At 42.4% G+C, this 24,138-nt stretch overlaps 1 protein-coding gene across 1 annotated transcript in view; it reads right to left on the bottom strand.

The window, feature by feature from the left end:
* Positions 1 to 415: 415 nt before the first annotated feature.
* The window catches only part of UNC119 (unc-119 lipid binding chaperone), a 68,987-nt gene continuing 45,264 nt past the window's right edge, over positions 416 to 24,138 (bottom strand). The window contains 6 exon segments of the mRNA XM_040423455.1: positions 416 to 6,270; positions 6,273 to 6,311; positions 8,383 to 8,432; positions 8,434 to 8,553; positions 10,497 to 10,599; positions 12,678 to 12,791. Coding sequence (XP_040279389.1) covers positions 6,200 to 6,270; positions 6,273 to 6,311; positions 8,383 to 8,432; positions 8,434 to 8,553; positions 10,497 to 10,599; positions 12,678 to 12,791 — 497 coding nt within the window. The 3' untranslated portion in view covers positions 416 to 6,199.

The raw sequence follows: 24,138 nt of genomic DNA, 5'->3' as shown, positions 1-24,138 counted from the left end.
GAAACCCCCATTTTAGCTTTGACCACTCAAAATTAGTAAACTTACCAATGGCCATCCAGGTTGCACGACCAAGATGTCAATTCCCACATCTTTGATTACCCAGGAGGGGGTTACCTTCATGTGCCCTCTACACCGAGTGCTTCCCAACCCCTCTCCGTTGAGTGCAAAGCGGAAAATAGAAAAGGCGGCACTCAGTGTTGGTAAAAAAAATCCTTTATTCGTCCAATAAAATATTCGGGCAGGAGCATACGGTGACCGTATACACAGAGAGGATTTGCGGCGACGGCCAGACGAAGCGCAAACTAGCGCGAAGCGGCAGTCGCCGCGAATCCTTTGTGTATACGGTCACCCTATGCTACTGCCCGAATATTTTATTGGCCGAATAAAGGATTTTTTTTACCAACACTGGCGAGTGCCGCCTTGCATTGTTATGGCATCAAATTTTGGGGCTGTGAACCACTTTTGTGTGTGAAAGGGACAGGTGTTTAGGGACCCAGTGCATTTAGTTTAGACACTCGGCAGTGCCACCTGCTTGTGCTTTTTTTTTTTTTTTACTACAACCGCCTCTCCATTGAGTGACAGTTCTAAGGGTTTCATGATTGGATACTAGAGCTGTCACTCAGAGCAGGAACATGAAGGGGCCTGTTTCTGGAAAACTTGCACTCATGGCACCAGGGGATGAAAACTTTGATTTACCGGTCATACAACCTGAATGGCCATCTCTCTAGGCATACCCGCAATGCTCTCCGTCACCTATACAGTGCTATCAGCAGTTTAGAGGGGTCAAAACTACTAACAAACGCCCATTAAAAGTTTCTTTCTACTTTGTCTTGTCTGATCTGGGGCACTGCATTTATTGAGGTCCTATTGGCATATGAAGCCTCAGCCATTGTACTGCCCAGCAGGCTACCTTCAGGAGATCACAAGTCAAGTGAGTATAAGTGAAGGTTACCAAAAAACATTTAAACATATGAAATAAAACATTGTAATTTATCAACATTGATAACATTGCTTAGGATGAATGCACAGCTAAATCACTGTAACATTGCAGTGTATTACTTATAGATGCAGGGTACAGAAGATATACTGCATTTCTTTACATTGTACAGATTATGACCAAATAGAAAATCCAATTGTCATTCCTCAAATAAAGCATGTATACAACGCTTGAGCTAAAACTTCTGATTCCCTGTACAAATAAAAATCCCAGATTAGTATTTGCACCGACTTGTATCTGCATAGCAGCTTACCTGTCTACTGCACAGCCGTCCTCTGTGGAGGTTTAATGCACTGTACATAGGCAGTGGAGATGCTGACTGCATGAGGAAGTCCACAGAAATGTCCGCCTCCATTATCACCATTTTATCTCACTCTATATAGATGTAAAGGGTACTAGCAACTCAAGTTGTACAAGTTGGGCACTTTAGGTTTACTGCTCCTTTAAAAATGTCCTTGTCATGCCCTACATGTCAAGCACAAATCATGAGGTCTATCTTAGTTAACAGGCTGAATAACGATAACGGTCTTATGAGATACCGCAGTTGCTTAAAAATGCCCTCCATCTAAATCAATTTTTGAAAAATAAAATAAAATTATCATCCAGCTTATCCATATTTGACAGTCTGCCTGCTAGGGAAATACTGCCTAACTACCACAATTGCGTCAACCGCTTGCCACGTCGCTTATTGCTAAGTAGTCTTTCCTACATTACTCAGGTCAGGCTCCAGGTTAAAATGTCACTGAACTGAGACACAAGGAGGCAAGAGGTCTCATTTCCTCATTAACCACAGGTTTGTAAAGATAAACTTAGCCGCAGAACCTCTTCCACCTCCTCAAGCCAGCCATTGGAACTAATGTACTGAAAAAAATCATAGCCACTTATAAAAAATTAGAAGGTAAACCCACTAACTGATGTTTAAAAATCATCTTCTGTATATAATTTTTTTCATAGAAAATAATATAATAATTATTGACTGCTCAAAAGTGTGCCACGGCCTGCAGGTAGGAGTGGCGGCCATTTTTTGGCTGACACTAAATTTGGTTTTCACAAAGTTTTCTGCTTCAGTCTTTTTGTCAGATGTTTCTATGATATACTGAAGTAAAATTATAAGCATTTCAGAAGTTTTTGTTAACATTTTTTGAGCCACATGTGGCTCGCGATCCCCTATTGTGTGGCTCGCTATGGGAGTCCTGAGCCAAGATCATATGTACTGGCAATTAACAATGTTGCATACCTATCCTAGATTGACCACCAAACAGTGCCAATTTGGATTGTACCCTACTAGTGTTCAATTTTAGACTGAAATATTATCAGCAAATGTTGGCAATTTCATTTTTTTTGGTTCACCACATTCAAAACTATCCTCTATTTTTGAATTGCGCATTGCTCCTGATCATCACTGAAAGTTGAATTTGGCTCACAACAAAAAGTTGGGGACCTATGATTTACAGTGTTGAACCATCCTAAGAGTTCTGCAATTCGCCCTGTGATGGTGGATATCAGCTTATGGGGTTAATCCTGACTGATTAAAAACCATTCTTGCCTAATCAATGCTTTGAGTTTTATCACAATGTGTGTTTTGCTTGTCCAACTCCTTTTTGAGGATTGACCACAGGTTCTCAATGGGATTGATGTCTGGGCAGTTTCCTGTCCATGGATCAAAAGTGTTAACGTTTTGTTCACTGAGCCACTTAGTTAACACTTTTGACTTGTGACAAGATGCTCCATCATCCTGGAAAAAGCAATGTTTACAAATTGATCTTGGATCATTGGAACACGTTGCTCACAAATTTACCTAAGAACAGTGCCATGAATTAAGCATGCTATGAAAACCTCCAAGAGCAAATTCACCCACCGATCCAGGAGTAATTGGGTGATGAATAGTGCTTCGTCCAAGATGATGGAGCACCACGTCACAAGGCAAGAGTGATAACTAAGCAGCTCAGTGAATAAAACATTAAAATTTTAGGTCCCCAGATTTTAATCCATTGAAAAGCTGTTGGTCATCCTCAAAAAGTGGGAAGTCAAACAAAAACACAGAAATTGTGATAAATTCCAAGCACTGATTAGGAAAGAATGGTTTGCCATCAGTCAGCATTAGGCCCAAAAGCGGATATCTAGCATGCCAGGGCAAACTGCAGAAGTCTTGAAAAAGAGAGGACAACACTGTAAATATTGAGAATTTGCATAAACTCGATGTATTTGACAATAAAAGTGAAAAAATAATTATGAAATGCTATGAATTATACTTCAGTATAAAAATAAAAAAAACGATACTTCAGCATAAAAACATCTGACAAAGAAAAAAAAACAGAGGCAGCAGACCTTATGAAAACAAAAAATTGTCAATCTCAAAACCTTTGGCCACAACTGTAAATAGGGATATTGGTTTGAAAGCTGTGTAGAACATAGAAACATGTTTCTATGTTCTACACAGCTTCCAAACCAATATCCCTATTTACAGTTGTGGCCAAAGGTTTTGAGATTGACAATTTTTTGTCAAGTTCGGTTCCGTCTTCATACTAGTAGCAAATGAGGCATACCGACCTGTACCAATGTTAGCTTGACACAATGCAATGATATCTTGGAAGAGAACTCAACCCTGGCACTCCATGTTTTCACCTTTTTAGGGAAATTCATGATAAGTCAACAATATCAGACAAACTGCCCCAAAATCCAAAAGTAAACCCAAACAAACTTCAATCTGTTTTAGAAATAATCAGTTTGTCTCTCAATTTGCTTCCTCCCAGTTCCACTACTACTACACATTAACAATAGGTTAAGAAAAAGGGAGAATTCAGAATACTTTCTGTCTGGTTAGGAGGTGGCTTGCTAGACCACAGACCTTTCAATGGGTCTGCAATGGACACCAGGCAGTCTAAGCCCTTGTCCCAGCTGATGACAAAGATGATCCGACAGCACGGTTTCTAGGGACACACTGCATAACTACCAAAGTTGCCTCAACAGCTTGCAAAGCAGCATATTCCCGACACCTAGTCTTTCCTACATTTCTCAAGCGAATACAGAAGGAGCAAGAGGTCTCATTGCCTCATTACCCACATTTTTGCACATATATACTTAGACGCAGAATCTTTGATGAAGTACAGTTTTTATGACAAATCACACAATTTATTTAGCCTAGTGACTGAAGAGTAAGAGAATTAGAGATTAGAGAAAATACTATCCCAACCACTTGTTAAGCCTTACATTATGCAACAAGTAGGAAAGAAGAAAATATTGTAACGAGTGAAACAGCATGTATGTTGGTGTACATACAATACAGCAAGCGAGGAACATCAGTGTGATAATATTTGGACAGTAGTACAAGACTTAAGCATCGCATTTCTCCTGAAAAAGAACCTAAGACAAGATGGAGAACAGAGCTAGAGTTATTTTGGAAATAAACCACCCGAATGATTTTATTAGAAAAACTAATGAGAAGACAACAGTTAATAAACATACTTGCAATAGACAACTTAGTCTACAAACTGGTCATTACATATGCTAGTAAGTATTGTGTTCAGTAACAGCAGTCAGGGTTCCAAGCCCACTTGGAACTGAGATTCTGACAGAATATTAAAAAAAAAAAAAATTGAGTAAAAAAGGCTGCTTAGTTAAAAAAAATAAAAATAAAAAAAATAAATAATGAACAATATGAGCGACATATTTGGAATGTTTTCTCAAATTTTCTAATAAAATCACATGGTCAAAGAACATTGTCAGATGGAATCACTCCTGAGAAACAAGTAACATTATGTAAAAGTCTAATTATACTAATTAGTCACATTGATTTGTGTCACATTGTCCGCCCTTTATTCAGCGACACTTTGTACCACACAGTGATACAGAACATTCTGCAGAGAAACCGAGGTTACTTCCGTAATGCAGGCATCCAGAGGCCCCACCAAATCTGGACCGAATTAACTGGTGCAACACATATACAATATAGACAGTCAAGTATTAGACAGGTCAACGAACTTCAGGGTTCAGTATTATACTGGAAATCTCATACAATTTCAATATACTGTGTTATGTACATTGTATATACAGGCATCATCATTACACATACAATGTATGTAGATTACCTTCTCAAACAAGTTAAAAAAAAATAAAATAAAAGAATTCGCCGCATGTGTCCTCTGGCTGAAATTGTATTCATGAGTGTCCATTCATTTGTTAGGCGTCGGTGACATCACTGAGGAATGCAGCACTTTAGGCCTCCATTCGTGCTGATGTCACCAATTCCTGAAGAACGTAGTATACGTAATGGGACTTAATACAGGCAACATGTACACTATCGTTTCTAGTGATCAAGACCGAACCAACAAGTGTATCATATTTGCACCATCATTCAACCCACTAGCAATTATTTTTCTTCGTTTCAAAAAATATATTCTGCCTACTGTGCTAACTGGTATAATAGGTTTTATGTCTTCTTCACTTTGTACCATTGCAGATATTTCTGGTTTACTTGCGTTAACGTTTTGCTGCCTAAAACCAGGAAAATCTGTGTCACGCCTGGCTGTGATTTTAGAAAAAAAGCAAGTGGAAAACCTGCCCTATTTAATTGTACATTTACGTTGAAGGAACACTAACAAGTGCAAGCCTACGAGGAAGAACAGATTCAATCTTTGGCTTGGATTTCCTTAACAACAGTCTGGTCCAAGCTGACACATCAACATCATTACTCGTGTTTTCATTTTCTTTTTTTAAAACAAATACATTGAGGAAAAACTCTGTGTCCTATGGGAACGGTCGTCCCAAGACTACATGGCCCCAAGTGAGATGACAACGATCAGTCCTGCGACAAACTTGGAATGATGGTTTAATAATAGTCCTTTGTTCCAGGAGAACACCCATTACGCTGAACATGACACGGATGCTTATTAGACTACTCTCGTCACTGGGTCCGTCTGGTGAAAAGCCAATCATCACATTCTTGTTGACAGCATTCAAATCATTATGAAGGCGTCCATACCAAAAAGGTGGAATTTACGAATAGTTCTTGCACTATTTAAATGTGCTAGAAGGCTGGGAGTGAAAGGCAGATATAGGCTCAGTTGTATAACTTCTACTGGCAGACAATCTTGTTGCTTGGATTGGTTTCCTACATGAAATTGTGTACGATCCCTTACATAACTGCTAAAGGGGAAGGGGACTGTTTTCAATGCTTCGATTTTTGGAGCTCTTACGACAGGATCAAGGGCCCCCACTATATGAATAATCTGCCTTGTTGTGCATCACTAGATTGTTGTCCACAAAGTAGAAACGTCTGATTGTGTCTCATAGGGATGGATGATCATTTCACGAACTGCAAAATATAACAGATAAAGGAAAAAGTGTAAGACAAAGGAGCTCAGCATCTCTCTCGCCACGTAAAATATAAATCCCCAACTGTAGACCACAAAAAAGATTGAATGCATATAAAGCAGTATTCAACAATACATCCAGTATAAATGAAGACATGTGTAGTTGCCAAAGTTAAGGTAGAGGGATCCTCCTAATTGGAGTTGGAGATCCACAGGTTTCCAATGAAGGTTTTTTTCCACTGTAAAACAACAACAATAAGACACAAACTAATATACTAATACAATGCTAAACACAAGAAGGGGGGCATAATCCGAATTTAGGTGGAGGGAGATCAGAAAACAAGGTCAAAAGGGTATTTTAATGAAAAGGTGGCTGTTGCGTTTCACCAAACCTCCAGACTAGACTAAGCATGTGGTCTTTATCGGCGTCAATCTTCTAGGTTTCTAATATGGTAATGGCTCCTACAGAGCTATGGCTTCTAATTACTGAACGGTACAAGTACCATACAGAAACCATAAGGTGGCCATACACAGTTACTAGCCGCAGGTAAAACATTCCTTCATTCAACAGCTATTCCTTTAGACTCCCCTATACATGGGTTTAGGGGGAATAAGCAACTACCGACACCTCTGGTAGCAGATTGACCCCTATGAAAATAAAATCATCGACATGTTGAAGTCCAACTTCTCCGATTCTTATTTCTACTGACATCTGTTGTATCTGCGCTTATGTTCTCTGAACACCATGCTGTGTCTAGGATTGGAAACTGGCAAATGGGTTGACGCAAGAAAACATGGGATTACACATTATAATATACCGTACTTAAAAAGGACCTATAACAGCTTAGGGCTACTGTCACACTTGTGTCGTTAATTCCGGTATTAAGATCCGGCAGAGGATCTCAATACTGGAATTAAACGGATCAGTTTTGATTGTGCACATCAGGGTGCATCGTATCTATTCTATTAGGATGCGGTTGTTGTGAAAGCAAAAGAAAAAAACGGACCGTCACTAAATACATTGAAAATAAATGGGTGACAGATCCGTTTTTTAAGCTCTAAAAAAAAAACTGATCCGTCACCATTGACTTACACTGTTTTCAGTGCAGATCCGTTTTTATGACCAGACACAAAATTGCAACTGCCGAACGGAAGACATCCTGATGAATCCTGCTTGTCAGTAAAGGAGACCACTGCACTAACATGCAGCGATCTCTCCACAGACTAATGCCATCGCTCATCCCCATACTGACTTGTTGTTTTCCCGCAGCAGGGGCTGTTTAAACAGCACAATTTGCTGCCGGCAAACCGACTATTTTTCTGACTGCATGAATGACGCGATTACCCAATGAACAAGTATTTCGCTCGTTCTTTGGGGTAATCAGCGGCACTCTTACACTACCAGAAAATCGCTATGAGCAGTCCTATAAACACTTGTTAGCGATCATCTGACCGAGAATCGCCCGCGTAAAGAGCCCTTTTGGCCACTGCCAGACACCTCTACCGGATAACAAAAAGATCTGACATTCTGAAATCCACTATTAGCTCTAATCGCTTTAAAGATCAACCTAAATTAGGTTTCTTTAACACTCGCGTTTTGGCTTTCCGTTTGTGAGATCCGTTCAGGGCTCTCACATGCGGTCCAAAACTGATCAGTTTGGGCCCTAATGCATTCTGAATGGAAAAGGATCCGCTCAGAAAGGCATAAGTCTGCCTCCGTTCAGTCACCAACCGCTCTGGAGGCGGACACCATAACGCTGCCTGCAGGGTTGTTCTGTCCGCCATGTGGTGGCGGAGCAAGACGGATCCTGACACACAATGTAAGTCAATGGGGACGGATCTGTTTTCTCTGACACAATAGAAAACAGATCCGTCTCCCATTGACTTTCAATGGTGTTCAAGACGGATCAGTCATGCTATAGAAGACATAATACAACCGGATCCGTTCATGACGGGTGCAGGCGTTTGTATTTTTGTAACGGAAACAGTTTTTGCAGATCCAATGACGGATCCGCAAAAAACGCTACTAATGTGAAATAGCCTAAAAAAGTAAAGTAATAAAGCAATACTCACTAAGTTCTTCTGAAAGTTGTGGAAACTCATAGATATGTTCACATGTGTTTTACTGCTTGGAATGCAAAACCAAATTCAAAGTCGAAACTTTTCAAAAGTTGGTCACGAAAATAATGCCTCTCGATCATTCGGAAGTTATTTATGGGCTTATCGCCGACTGTAAATTCAACCCTGGGGGGGAACAATTGAATTAATGAGAACAAAAAAAATTGAGCAATCAGAATACTGCATCATTTTTCATTACAATGCCTAGGCCTCATTTGTTGAAGCTGGGTCACCTCTTTTAGAACAAATTTGAACTAGTGAACTCAGAATTTAACTTTGGAACAGTCAGCGCACCACATAAAGTGCCTAGCAACCCCAAAAAAGTCTTATTTACTTGGAAAGGCAGACCGTTTTCTTGGTGTGCAATACTTTGTATAGCTCAGATCTGGAAGCTACTATAGCCATTTATGGAAAGGTTCGGTCTGACAACTAACCTGACCACAAACCAAATGTCAAAGTGTTTTAGCATTTTCTCACTGACTTGGAAAGAAACGTCTGTTTATACCAGATTCTAGCACCTTAATGCGGAATTTTTAGTTTCTTCACCCATAAAAATCTCAGGTACAACCTTTCAGGAGGATATCTGTGGAACAACTAATGCATAAAACTACCTTAGAGCTCACCACTGAGTATATTAGGTCAAGTGAAACTGAACATATTTTGCATTATTTTATTGTTTTTTTTTAGCATAGTTTTTAGTTATTACAAGCGTATATCTTTTATAGAGCTGTAGATTTTACCTTTATGTGACTGAGTTTTATTCTCATATTGTAGAATAATTCCTGTCAGTGATCATTTAAAGAGGTTATCCGACCCCTAAATTGCCCACCCCATATGCCCGGGCCCCTCACACACAATATATTTACCTTGCTCCCCGGCACCCCAGTGCCGCTCCTGGTCCCCTCACAGCCGCCGCTGCTGCTTCTCCCCGTGCGCGGTGAAAATATCCGATGTCGGGGGAGAGAGACAGCCAACGGCAGGTGGTGATGGGGACAAGCCTCCCTAGCATCGGGGCCCGGGCATATGGAGTGGGTAATTCAGGGGTCGAATCACCCCTTTAAATGATCACTGACCGGAATTATTCTAGAATATGAGAATAAAACTCAGCCACAAAAAGATAAAATCTAGACAAACTCTTGCAGCCTTAGAGGACAGCCACATGTGCTGTGGATTTTCCACAGTGGAATTGCTTTGTGTTTGGACACACCTTCTCATTCTATGTTCTTTTTAATTTTTTTCCCGTGGTGGGAATCATACAAGCTTAATCCTCACCGACAGATTCGGGCTCCATTGCTCTCCCTCAGGTGTCACAGGTGACCCGTGTCAACATCCAGATTGACAGGGGTCATGTGGATGTTGCAGACAGTAACTGGCCGTGGCAGTGACATGTCACCCATGCATCACGTGACCCAGTGACATGAAGCATGGGTGACATGTCACCTCTGCTGCCAGTCAATCGCTGCAGTGTCCTTGTGACCCACATCAAATCAGATGTTAACATAGGTAGACCCAAGACCTGCAATGCCCAGGGAAGGGGGACCATGGAGTCAGAACCCAGCGTCAGGAATCAGTTAAAGGGCATCTGTCAGCAGATTTGTACCAATGAAAATGGCTGACCTGTTGCATGTGCGCTTGGCAGCCAAGAAAAATTACGTTTCAATATATGAAATGCGCCTCTAGGAGCAACAGGGGCGTTGCTGTTACACCTAGACGCTCTGCCCTGACTTCTCCTAAAGTAAATCAAAGTGCAGAGGGTGTGGCAGTTACAGAGAGAGCAGAGCCTCTAGGTGTAACGACAACGCCCCCGTTGCTCCTAGAGGCTCATTTCCACATATCCGAATATCATATTTCTCAGCAATGCGGGCACATATGAACATGGGACCAACACAGATGCCTTCAGCTGCTAAGTGCACATATAACAGGTCAGCAGGTTTCATAGGTACAAGTCTGCTGACAGATGCTAATTAAATCTTTTGAATCCTATCTAATCATAAGGGTTAGTCTTGAATTACATTTGTTTTGGTCTTTAACTAATTTTGGTATACAAGTTGGTATGCTAATTTACTTACGTGGCTCCAACTTGACGCAGTCGCAGGAAAGCAGGGGTGAACTGGTATCTTACAAATCTACCTGCGTTTGGATCCACATCCTTTTTATCGCCATGTTCCCGCTCTACAACATATAAAGTAACATTTACATCTACATGAAACTATTTCTAAAATGAAAATACCAGAATGTAGAAATAAACATTAAAGGGTTTGTTGGGGCGGGATAAAACTTTTTTCTTTATAGAAATGGAGCAGAATCGGTTAAAAAAATAAAATAAATGCAGCATTGCTAACTTCATCAATCCACTGCCATTCCAGCACTACTGATCTGCACTTCCTGGTCCTGTCTCCACACAGGAAATGCCCATTCAGCCAATCAGACTAAGGTGGGTCACTGCTGCAGCTAGTGGCTGACTGACAGGGCATGTCCTGTGTGTCTCGACTGAACCAGTAGGGATTGGGGGAGCGTTAAAAATAGCAGAAAAAGGGGGGAGGGCACTGTGAGATGAGTAATGAATCTTATTTTTTTAACCCATTCTGCTCCTTTTCTTTATCCCACTTGACATCCCCTATAAAGTTTCCTACTAAAAAATGTATAAATAACGCGCACGCATAAAAGCGTTTGCCCTTTTGACTCTTGTCTGCATTGTTTGGCTACCCGTGGAAACCAAATGACCACAGTCTTAGTCTTCTGCCCCTTGCCCATTGCAGGGCACTAATATCCAGGACCAATACAAAGGTACAATTGAGATATGGCCAAAGTTTTAATATGCCGATATGCTGTACAACAAAATCACTTGCTTGTTCAGTAAGCCTAGTATATAAAGAAAAACTTGGAAACCAAGAAATTTGTATTTATACGAAGCTTAGACAAGGTGCTGGCTCTCGTTAAAGAGTCACTGTACTTTCACACAATTTCATTTAATAGAGAATGGTGTAACTATCAAATTTCTAAATCACTTCATTTAAAAAATGTGCCTCCATCCACCTGAAAAAAAAAAAAAGCTGTAAAAAGTCATGGCCAATAAGGTCACTTTCACCTAAGTTGCAGTCAACTGCCTCTGGTCAGACCAGATCTGACCCTGGTAAAGACACAGAAGATGGCTGACAGGAAGTGTCAGAGCTAGCCGAGATCCTGAGCCTGATTAAACAACTGCTTCTACACTGCTTCTGAAGTCACAGGGACCTCCTGTGTGTCAGTAAGTGTATCCCTCTCTATCCGTTCTGTGAGCACAAACATAGTGGGAAGTAAGGGAAAGGTAGTCACAGACATACTACAGTGCTAACAGAAGTTAGACACCCCCAGCTTCTGAGTGAAATACATCTAACTGTGCAGCTAAAACAAATAATACAGCTGGGGGAAAAAAATTGGAAAACCCAAACATAGCTATTCCTTCAAAGCTATAATTGCATAATGGAAGTGCTTTTTTGTACAAACTTTTTTTTTTAAAACTCAGGTATGCTTTAAAAAGTCCAGCTGTGTATAGAGACTTATCGGCAAGCTACACTTATGTGAAGTTACACTTTGTGTAGTCTCATAGATGTTGGACTTGTCACCTAGCTTATCTAGATCACAAAGTTGGTGCACATTTTGTCTCCTCCTACTGAACTTGTTCTGTCCTTAGTTTCATGAAGCTCAGGAAGAACACTGCACTAGATCCCTGGGAAAAAAAAATGGAGAGAGTTCTGTACAGCATGAAATATGGGGAGGACACAGGGAAAAAAAAAAAAAAAAAAAAAAAAAAAAAAAACAACACTAAAAGGGCTTGTGTCATGCCAACTCAATTTTTACCAATGCCTTGAAGCTCCTCCATAGCGACACCAATTAACTTTTGCTGCCAAATGCTTTAGGCCACTGCTACAACAGTGGCGGAGTAAATTTCAATGTTAAGTGTATTTGAGCGCTTGTTAGTCTTCAATATGGGAGAGCTCAGAGTACGGTACATTTTTTATTTAATCCTCTGCAAGCAGTGCTGCATCTGTACCGGCAATATACAAGAGCCATTGTAATAGCTTTTCAGTTATTTTGTTTTCACAGTTTTATGTACATTTTACCGTATAAATAAATGGTGTATCACACACAATGCAATAGCAAATGAATTTGTAATTTTCCAAGGGTCTTTCAAATGGCCGTCACACAGGTTCACGTCTTTCTATCGACCAGAGCAAAACCACCCCGTATTTTCTATTTCTATCACTCACCGGATGCTGGTGGCTTTGTGATCTCAAACAGGACGGTTCCAGACTCCATATCACGGATTTTAAATCTGGTGAAGTCTATCTTGTAAATGTTCTCTTCTGGGGTGCATAAGTAATCTGGAAATAGAAGGAAAGGTTATTCATGGTTTCTGCAGACTATAAAGAGGTTTCTTCACAATGGACCGAGAAAAGCAGGGAACTGCGAGAAATAAATATGCAATTATTCCTCCATTTATAGACGAAAAAGTATTGTTAACTAGTAAAAATAGGGGAAATCGGAAGATTCAAAACGATAACAGTATTGGGCTAGTTCTAGTAATATAATGTGCAATAACTAACTTTTTCTAGCTGTCAGACACTAGCGATCTGCTAGTGTCTGCTCTACCTAACCATGCCATTATAATCCCTTTCTCTGCAGCGGTTACCCTAAAAAACTTAGTTTTATTGGTATGCAAATGAGTCTCTAGGTGCTATGGGGGCGTCTTTTCAGCACCTAGAGGCTCCGTCTACTCACCATGTCTGCCGCCCAGCGCGCTCCAGCCCGCCCCTCTACTCTAGATTGACAGCCTACTTCTCTCCATCTCGGCCGAATTCTCGCGCCTGCGCCGTGTGCTACTGTATTCGGCGCAGGCGCAGTGACTGTCTCCCTGCGCCGGCATCTTCACTGCGCAGATTACGGCGCAGGGAGCAGTCCAACAGTCACTGCGCCTGCGCCGAATACAGAAGCACACGGCGCAGGCGCGAGTAGGCTGTCAATCTAGAGCAGAGGGGCGGGCTGGAGCGCGCTGGGCGGCAGAAATGGTGAGTGGACGGAGCCTCTAGGTGCTGAAAAGACGCCCCCATAGCACCTAGAGGCTCATTTGCATACCAATAAAACTAAGTTTTTTAGGGTAACCGCTGCAGAGAAAGGAATTACAATAGCATGGTTAGGTAGAGCAGACACTAGCAGATCGCTAGTGTCTGACAGCTAATTAGGTCCAAATGTGGTGGTAGAAACCCTTTAATATAAGAGGAAACACAGACAAAAAAAAAAAAAAAAAAAAAAAAAAAACTTTGCTCACGCATGTCTAGGTTTCTTCACAGTACCTTTTTCTGTAGGTTGCACCTTTCTTTACAATTTATGCTTGTAATAATATTACAGGCTATAGCTACTAGAGATGGGTCGATGATCCAGGGAGTTATTCTGATTGACTGATTGGAGTCAGGAAAGAATTTTTTCCCCCTTAAGTGGGGAAAATTGGCTTCTACCTCACAGGTTTTTTTTTTGCCTTCCTCTGGATCAACTCGCAGGATAAACAGGCCGAACTGGATGGACTGATGTATTTTTTCGGCCTTATATACTATGTTACTATGGGAACTATTTGAAAAATGTTTTTCATTTTTCTTTTCCCCCCTGCATTTCAGCAGCCATAATTTTTTTACATTTTTCATTGGTGTGGATGTCTGAGACCTTGTTTATATGTGAGAAATGCTGTCTTTTGGGATTATTTGAGGGCCATGTATAAACTGCTGTACAATTTATATATATTTTTTTTGCTGCAGAAATATAGTAAAAAGATATTTTTGGCGTCTATTTTTTACGCTTTTCAAGTTTCACATTAAACATTATGGTCGTCATGTGTATTTTAATATGTATATTTAATGTGTGTACAATTTAATGTTTTTTGTACTAAAATGAACGGATTTAAAAAAAAAAAATGTCATTACACCATTTATAACATTTTTTTACTCCTATTATGGGATTACTTGTTTATGACTTTATTTCAGACTTATAAGGTATTAGCAGACTCCTGTATGCTGATGCTGACACAGTATAATGTGTGTCCTAACAGCAGGCTTACAGAACAGACAGCCCTGGGGTCCTTCATATGTCATCCGGTCCGACTGCTGATCGCTCCCCCACTCTCAGATTGGGTCACTGAAACCCGGGGACTCAATCGCAGGGCAGAATTCCCTTTGATCATGCCACAGCATAGATTACTACATGATCAAAGGGTTAACAGTTGGGATTGGTGCTTCCCCAGAACCCGCCGGCTGTCAGTAGAGTCTGCGCTAAGAACCCAGTTACTAACAGCTGCTTCTTGTCACTAAAGCGCTCAGGCAGCCTTTAACACCCCCCCTCCCCCCCCAACTGTAATGCCAAAAGAAGTAACTGCAGACTGAGGACTTGCACCACCCACCGTCAAAAGACGACAGTCATTACACTCCCCCACCCCTAGGAGATACAATAGTTCTAAAAGTTATATACTGTGCAAACAATCATGTATAGCCCCATAAATTCCACTGTTAAATGGAGTCAGTCACCTCCAAAATCGGTTCCAAAGTAAACATACTGTCATGAAGGGTAGGTGTCGAAACATAACCATGCCTGAAAATATGCTCCTGTAACATTAAGTATTGAATACTCCTATTTATGCCAATAATGTTTTCAGTGCCCGGAGGGTGGGGCGGCTTCATTTGATGCACCATCACCTGGCCAAGCACCTCCCCCTCATGTAGTCCCTGAGATTTTAGTGCCAGCAGGTATGACCTGGAGCAGGCATGGTCAACCTGCGGCCCTCCAGCTGTTGTAAAACTACAACTCCCAGCATGCCCGAACAGCCTACAGCTATCAGTCTACAGCAGGGCATTGTGGGAGGGCCGGTGTCCGTGTCGCGGATCCGCAATTTGCGGACCGCAAAACACTTGGGGACCTGTGAATGGATCCTAAAAAGTATTTGTCAGGATTGCAGGAATGGATTTTCACACACAACCGTATTTCAGTCCACAAACCCCAAGTGCTTTCCATGTGCATTCCACATTTTTCTCACTCCTATCACTAGAAATGACTATTCTCATGTGCAATAGGGACAAGAATAACATGTGGACATACAGATCCGGACCGCACACGTATGACATCAAAGCAGTATGGGGAAAATATAATTTTTTGTATGCCTTGTTTTTTGTTTGTTTTTTTATAGGAAATTTGTAAGCTCCTCCATTATGTTACTTACACTGTAGAGCAGTATGGGGAAAATACATAGGTAGAAAAACACAATGCAAGAACCCCATTGCACAGACATTTTTTATTTTTTTTTAGAATATACAACCCCCTACCCCCCCTAATTAAAAAAACAATGGAGGTAAACAATCAAAAAGGCAGATCTAGAGAATACTGCAATTTTAATATATATTTTTTGTTTTAATATATGCAACGAGCGTTGTCATTACTCCTAGAGGCTCTGCTCTCTCAGCCTCAGTGTAGCTTTCTCAAAGTGCAGAGGGCGCAGCAATTGCAGAGACAGCAGAGCCTTTGGTGTAACGGCAACGCCCCCGTTGCTCCTAGAGGCTTATTTGTATACAGTATATCAAAACATAATTTTTCGAGCAATGCGGGCACATATGAACATGGGACCAACACAGATGCCTTCAGCTGCCAAGTGCACGTGTAACCGGTCAGCAAGTTTCATAGGTACAAATCTGCTGACAGATGAACTTTAAAGGAAATTTGCCACCAGCGACCTCCCTATCCTAATATTTGCATACACACATAGCTGGGGTTCACCAAATTGAAACTCTGTTGATCTAAGACTTCATTCCTGAGTTATGATAGTTTTTCTTAAATTTCAAAATTAGGCTTGTGGTGCAATGAGGGCGTCACCGTTGCTCTTGCTGCACCCAAGTTCCACTCCTCTCTGTGGCCAACCCCTCCCTCACTGCTTTGCCGCTGTCTGGCCCTGTCTATCAAAGCAGCCAGGGAAGGACTGGCCACAGAAAGGAGTGGAGCTTGGGTGCAACAAGAGCAACGGTGACGCCCTCATTGCACCACAGGCCTAATTTACTTGGGAACGGAACCTCAAAATCAACAAAAGAAAAATCAGGAGACCTACAGCTATGAGTCTACGCAAACAGATAGGAAGGTCGGTGGTGACAGATTTGCTCGGCCACCTCTGCGTTGAGACCCCCCATATTGTTTGAGATCAGAGAAGGACGTTGTCTCAACAGCTGCAATACAACAAACACACTAAAGCAAAAAAACAACTAGACTGAATAAGTGGAGAACACCTCAAGAGTTAGACTCAAACTAAGCAGAATGTAATGAATTCAACTTCCAACTGCGGTGCTGAAAATCTTCGACTTAAGAGAATTAGAAATCTTCCCCAGAGGACAGGGGCACTTTAGTAATAAACGTGGTTACCCAATGTACCCGTGCCCGCTGCGTGTTATTTGTAATGCTGATTGACTAAAACCACACTTCTGCTAAGCAGCTTTGCAGCCTCATTAAAATGGCAGTCCCGAAATAGAAATGGATTAGGCGTTGCCAGGATTCCACAATAGTCTCTCAGCTCCTGTTCCTAAAACGCAGGTAAGTAGCCCCCACTACACGGGCCGCATCTTTATATCTATGGATTGATTTTCACAGAAGGATCACATTGCGGCCATCATTCAGTGCAAACGGAAATGAGGCGGGAAGAAATACGAAGCCTCAAGTATGGTTATCAACCTGATGAAAGAAGAGAGAGCGCAGAGGAACATTATCCGTGCACTCGCCATACACTTCTCTGTCAATCTTTTCCATTATTATAATAAGGCTACATTCACACGACCGCGGTCCGTAAAACACAGGTGATGATCCGTGTGCTTTCTGCATCTGTAGGTCTGTTCCGTAACAGATAGAACAAAACCGACGCAACACGGACATTATCCACATTTCGCAGACCGAAAAATAAATGTGGTCATGTGAGTGTAGCCTTAAAAAGAAAAAAGTGGGAAGAGTACTATGAAGGGGGAGCATACATCTCTGTCTGCGGGCACAAAAGCATGATCTAGCCTGTTACCTCCTCTCCAGCACAATGATGTGAGAGAAGGATGAAACGCGCTACCCTCCCCAGTATAGCATGCTCCAATACTGTTGGCAGCTACTATATTCCGCAGCACTTTACAGACATTAGCATCCAACTGTCCCCAGTGGGGCTCACAATCTATATTCCCTATCAGTATGTCTTTGGAGTGTGGGAGGAAACCGGAGAACCCGGAGGAAACCCACACAAACACAGGGAGAACATACAAACTCCAAGCAGATGTTGCCCTTGGTCGGATTCGAACCTAGGACCCCAGCGCTGCAAGGCAACAGTGCTAACCACTGAGCCACCGTATATCCACAGGATAGGTGCAGGTGCCTCTTCTGGGACCCGCTCCCATGTCTATAATAGGGCCCCCTTGTGCCTGTCCAGGTACAGAACGGTGGCCCCACATGCGCACCTCTCCTCATTCCCATCTGAAAATAGCAGAGTCTTCTCACCAGGCACAGTGGCATGTTCTACAGAACTACATATTGGACATTTAAGGCATATCTTGTGGAACACCCCTTTAAATCTTTATTCTATCCTTTCTCTCAACAGTGTAAACAAACCCAGAAATAAAGTATGTGTACACTTGTACCGCAGACACAGAATATGGACTCCACAGAATTACAAGTGCATGAGATCTCCCTTGAAGCCACTGGAGCACCAAGCATAACTCAGGCGCGGTCATGTGCTTGGCAAATCCTTAGTGGTCATGCACACGACCTATATTTTTCTCCATATAAGTCAACTGGACTTTTCAGGATGTAGAAAAACATGGCATTTTTTCTTCCAAAAACAGCATCATCCCCGTCCATGGGTTGCGTCTGGTGTTGGAGTCAATGGTGCAGAGCTGCAATACCACACACAACCGGTGGACAGGGATGCTGCCGTTTTTGAAAGAAAGCAGGTTTTTTTTATTTTTTATCCTAGACAACGCCTTTAAGTCTTAATTCTGCAGGGGCTGCTGTGTACATCTCAGAAGTGAACAAGCCCAGGCTCTTACAGACTCCTAGATCAACCCTGAGAAGCACCATACAAAACATTTTCTGTAGTGCTAGACCAGTTCCAAAACTTCCATAGACATTAAGAAGCTGCATGCAGTGGAGTGCGACGGCCAGAAATTGGTGAATGGGTGTCAACGGACTTTTGTTTGCCCAATAGGTGATGATCCCAGAGGTGGGACCCACATCTATCATGGCAGGGTTTTCATTTGTAAGTCCCTTAAATTAATATTTTTTCTTCTTCTTGACGTTTTTCTTTTTTTAAAGATACAAATATATTTATTTGCTTGCGAGGCCCAAGTCTATTCTCATCTTCCAGTAGAAAAATATCAGGCACTTAGGGAAAATACAATGATCAATAACATGCTGCAAATACTTTCCATACGCTCAGAGTGTTTTTAGAAGCAAACACGTCTGAACCATGCGCTATTTTTGTAAAGATTCCCAACGGACTCTGGGTGTAAGGCCACCCGGGATTCATACTGCACTCTGCACACACACAAAGCCAATTTATAAAAGTCTCCTCTACACAGCGTCCGTCACTCCACATCATATAAAAAAAAAAAATTATATGGAAGGAAAAAAAACCATCATTAGGTTACTTTCACACTTGCAGTAGCCTTTTCCGGCAGGCTGTTCTAGCTAACGCTAGCCCACCGTGCCGCCGGAAGCCCGCTCCGGCCCTATTCACTATAATGGGGGCGGGCCGGAGGCCCAGAGGCAGCGCGACAAACATGCCGAGAGGCGGCCGGACAAAAACTACAGAATGCTGCGGTTTTTGTCCAGCCACCTCTTGGCATGTTTGCCGCTCTGAATGAGTGAATGGGGTGAATAGTGAATGGGGCCGGAGCGGATGGCCAGGACCCTGCTGCCGCAAGTGTGAAAGTAGCCTTAGACTTTTTAAAGTAAATTAAAATTGGGGACATTTAGGGAATATTTACTCAGCGGATTTGTTTCAGAAATTCCTGCTAACCGCTGCACACGTGAAATGCAAATAACCATTACACGTGCCCAAGAAGATCATATGGCAGTGACTTCCTCTTGTGTAGACTCCTTCAGTAATTAGAGGATCGGTGGGTGCCCTCGCTGAGTACAGGTGTTCTCATGGGTTAGCGTTCCACAGAAATCCAGGAGCTATGTTACAATGTCTCTTTTCTGGGGATCTCTTTTCCCATCGTACATCGGTTGTGGAGAGGCAGTTGCCAGGTGCAGAGTAGGGTAGTGCATAGACTGCAACCTACTTAAAGGAGTTTTCCAAGATATTTTCCCTGATTACTCATTCTCTGGATAGGTCATCAGTATTTGATTGCGGGGGTCTGCCACCTGGGACCCCCAGCTGTTTGAGAAGGCAGTAGCACCACGGCCTTCAAACAGGTAGACCATGAGACGTTCATCGGTCACATGGCCTAGGCGAAACTCAGCCCTATTGTGAATGGGACTGTCAGGTATATAAAGCAATTGCTTTATATAAAGATTAAAAAAAAAATAGGACTCAGCTGCAATACAATAGCAAGCACACCCACTATACAATGTACGGCGCTGTTCTTGTGGAGCAGAAACAAGCCCGTGGCACTACTGCGAGCACCGATGCCTATTCAAACAGCTGATCGGCGGGGGCCCGGGTGTCATTCGTAAAAAATATCTAAAAAAAACCCTTTAAAAAGGGAATAGGTCATTAGAAAATGAGCTATTGTTTAAATATATTTTTTAAATAATTTTTGGTGTGATTTGATTTGGTGTCATTTTACATTTTTTTATTTTTTAAGTCGCACAGTTTTCACACGGGCAACTAGGCCTAAAAACGTCAAGACGTCCTGTTCCTTGAGAGAAGAGTCATGGGCCAGAGACCTCATTGACATCTATGGTAGAGTTTTCTAGGCATACTTTATGACTTGCGCAGAAGTCAGGAGAGAGCAGATAACACAGGATCCATGATTACCAATAGGTGATATCACAGCTTATCTATACAGAGGTGGTATCTGATATTGTAATTCTGCCTGTGATAATGCAATGGCTACTGAAAAGTCACCTGTAAGGAACAGGAAATCCCAGCATAATTATTAGGCCTAGTGGCCAGTGTGAAAAATGCATGATTTTAGACAGTGGTATAGAAAATCAAAACAAAATTCACCGTAAATTCAAAAAAAAAAAAAAGTACGCTTAACATTATAGTGAAATTTAAACAATAGGTCATATATCTGATAACACATTCCATTTAAAGGGGTTTTCAAGGTTATAGATAGATCATCAGTATCAGATCAGTGAGAGTCAAGTAAATGGAAGCGGAGCTGCAGTACCAGTAGGGCTGAAACGATAACTTGAATTAATCATCTAACTCGACACAAAAAATTCCTTGATGCAAATTTTTTGCATCGATGATTCATTTGTGCTCTGGATCCTGACGTACACACATCGTCAGGACATTTTAGTTCACGGGCGTTGCGGCTGGGCACTGATGGCTAGGAGTGGGGGAACTAATTGCAGTGGGGGCAGCTGATAGATGGCACTGGGAGGGGAAGTAACTGATGACATGGGGAAGCTGGTGGCATTGGGGGAGGAGCTGGTGGTACTGTTAGAGGAACTAATTACATTGGAGGGGGAACTGGAGGGGAGAAACTGATGGCACAAGGGAGGGAGAACTGATGGCAGGGGGGCTGATTAGTTTTTATAGAAAATGTTCTTTTAATTAGTTTTTTCTTATTAAAGCAATACTTGATTACTAAAATAATCGATAGCTGCAGCCCTAAGTATCAGAGAATGGTCATACACAAGGGAGATTTATTAAAATTCTCTTTGTTGCACATAACAACCATCTTTCATTTTTCTAAGCTTCTTAGGAAAATGATCGGATCAGTCCGATTGGTTGCTATAGGTAATTAAGCCAGTCTTGATAAATCTCCCCCACAGTGTACTGTGCTGTTCCAGCAGTGGCTAATTTCCCAGACAAACAAAAGGATGGGGCCTTGAAACTCAAACTCAGTCCTTCTCTTCCCGTTATCTGTCGCCTGTTGGAGAAGAGTCAGAAGCTCCTCAATTAGATTGCACAATTAGGCACAAGTAGGCTACACCTCCGGGAACACCCCCAAACTGTATAGGGTTGCACATTTATGATCAGGGCTTACATAGACGTCACCCATTTTGCCACAGGATAGTCCGAATTTCCAGGGACTGTGTCTGAAAATTAGGGACAGTCACTGTAAATTCGGGCCTGTTGGCAACTATGGTCCCACAGAACATGGTGGGTTTGCCTGACAACAATCTAATGTGTATGGGGGTCTTTAGTGTAAATATTTGAGCTTCAGGACAAAGACTACATCAATCAAGCAAGAGCAGTTTAAAGGGAGGTTTCTGGGATTTTAATATTGATGACCTATCCTCAGGATAGAATGGGCCAATCAGCTGTTTGAGAAAGCTGTGGTCCTCACAGAAGCTCTGGTGAGAGTGGCGGCCTCCTCACAGCTAACCAGGAACAGCACAATCCAACAGACAGCGGTTGTGCTTGGCAGCACAGCTCACCCCATTCACTTGAATGGGACTGAGCTGTGCCTAGGACATGTGACTGGGGACGATAACGACATATGGACTAGAATGAAGTCTAAGCAGTCACAGAGTGCCGTAGCCTCTTCATACAGCCGACTATCAGGGATGCCAAGAGTTGGACCCCTGCCGATCTCAAATGGATGACCTATCCTGAGGATAGGCCATCGATATGAGAATCCTGGAAAACCCCTTAAGGGCTTATACACGCAACCATATGTATTTTGCAGTCCAAAAAACGCGGCTCTGCAAATTTTTTTTAATAAAAAATGGATGACATTCATGTGACGTCCGTGTTGCAACAATGCCGGTCCTTGTCAGCAAAAAGGACAAAAATAGGACATGTTCTATTATTTTGTGGAACAGACATGCGGACATATGGACACGGAATCATTTCTGTTTGCGGCCGCAGAAAAACGGAACGGACACAGACAAAAAATATGTTTCTATACATGAGCTCTTACTAATTTGCATTTATCACTAAAAGTGCAAAAACAGCAAGGTAAAGAGCGCGGCATTGGATGAAGGATGTACAATGGTTAATTTTGCTTAGTAACCAGGCTTCTGGGTGAGGGATCATGCTCGCTTCTTCACAAGAAGGAAGGGGTAAGATAAGGAGATTTCTGTTCAGCTGCCAAGCTTTCAAGAAGTGTCATAATCCGATTTGAAGCCACAACGGAGCGGGGGAGGATGAGGCCTGATAAGACCACTTCTTTTAAGGCAGGTTTACACTGCCGGATGGAGCAGGCAACTGTCAGTGGAGGTGAAGGGCTGCATTTACACGCAGAGATCCCCTAAACTTATTTGTGAACAGCAGAGTGCTGTTTAGACGACATCTGCTGCCCAGAAACGATGATTTAGTTGTCCGCATGAAAGATTGCTTCACCCGAGGAACAAGCGTTTCACTCATTCATCGGGTGATCTGCAGCACCTTTACACGTGGCAGATTATCAGGAATGAGTATTGCCACACTGTGCTGGGCAAAGGTCTCAAGAAATAAAACAGCCTTGGAAGGTATAACCATTGTTGATTCTCCTCAGATACAGACTCAAAGTGTTGTCCCCCTTAAAGGGATTATCCAACCCCTATAATGCCCGGGCCCCTCATACAGGTTATATTTACCTCGTTCCCCAGCACCCGCGTCGCTTCTGATGCCGCACGGCCGCCGCTGCATCTCCCAGTCATGCAGTTCAAAACATCCGGGTAAGGGGGGGCGTAAATGGGGTGTATGGCAGCCAATAGCAGGCAGCGCCAGAAACGAGCCTCCCTAGTGTCACCCGCGATGCTAGGGAGGCTCGTTCCCGTTGCAGTCTGCTATGTTTTTTATTCTTGTGATGGGGTGCTGTAGCGGCGGCCATCAGACACAACGTGTGTGTCGGGGAGTGGGGTAAGTAACCAGTATGAGAGGCCCAGGCATTTTGGGGGGCATTATAGGGGTTGGATAACCCCTTTAAGGTGACCATACACATTAGTCTAAAGTTGATCAAAATGCATGACTTCAACCAACGAACTATGGTTTTAGGGCTCATGCACACGAACGTATTTTCTTTCCGTGTCCATTCCGTTTTTTGTTTGCGGAACCATTCATTTCAATGGGTCTGCAAAGAAAAAAAAAAAAAATGGGAGTTACTCCATGTGCATTCCGTTTCCGTATGTGCGTGTTTCCGTTCCGCAACAGAATAGGAATAGAACATTATTGTCCGCATTATGGACAAGGATAGGACTGTTCTATTAGGGGCCAGCTGTTCCGTTACGCAAAATACAGAATGCACACGGATGTCAACCGTTTTTTTGCAGATCACAAAATACATACGGTCGTGTGCATGAGCCCTCAGGCTACGTTCACATATGCGTTTTTGTTGTCCAGTTTTGATATCCGACATGGGATCGCAAAACCACAGCAAAACACATCTGTTTGAATAATACAACCGGCTGCATCCGTTCAGAACAGATCCGGTTGTATTATATCGAAAATGAACATGCTGGATCCGGCGCTCAAACCATTGTAAGTCAATGGGCGTCTGATCCATTCTTTTCATAACCGAAAAAAAATTGATCCGGCACAACTGACTTGCATGGTTTTCAGTCTTCCATGCCACA

The sequence above is a fragment of the Bufo bufo genome, chromosome 3 (assembly GCF_905171765.1).
Source record: "Bufo bufo chromosome 3, aBufBuf1.1, whole genome shotgun sequence".
NCBI lineage: Eukaryota > Metazoa > Chordata > Amphibia > Anura > Bufonidae > Bufo > Bufo bufo.
Note: the sequence above shows the minus strand (reverse complement) of the source record. Positions and strands in the feature narration are given on the sequence as shown.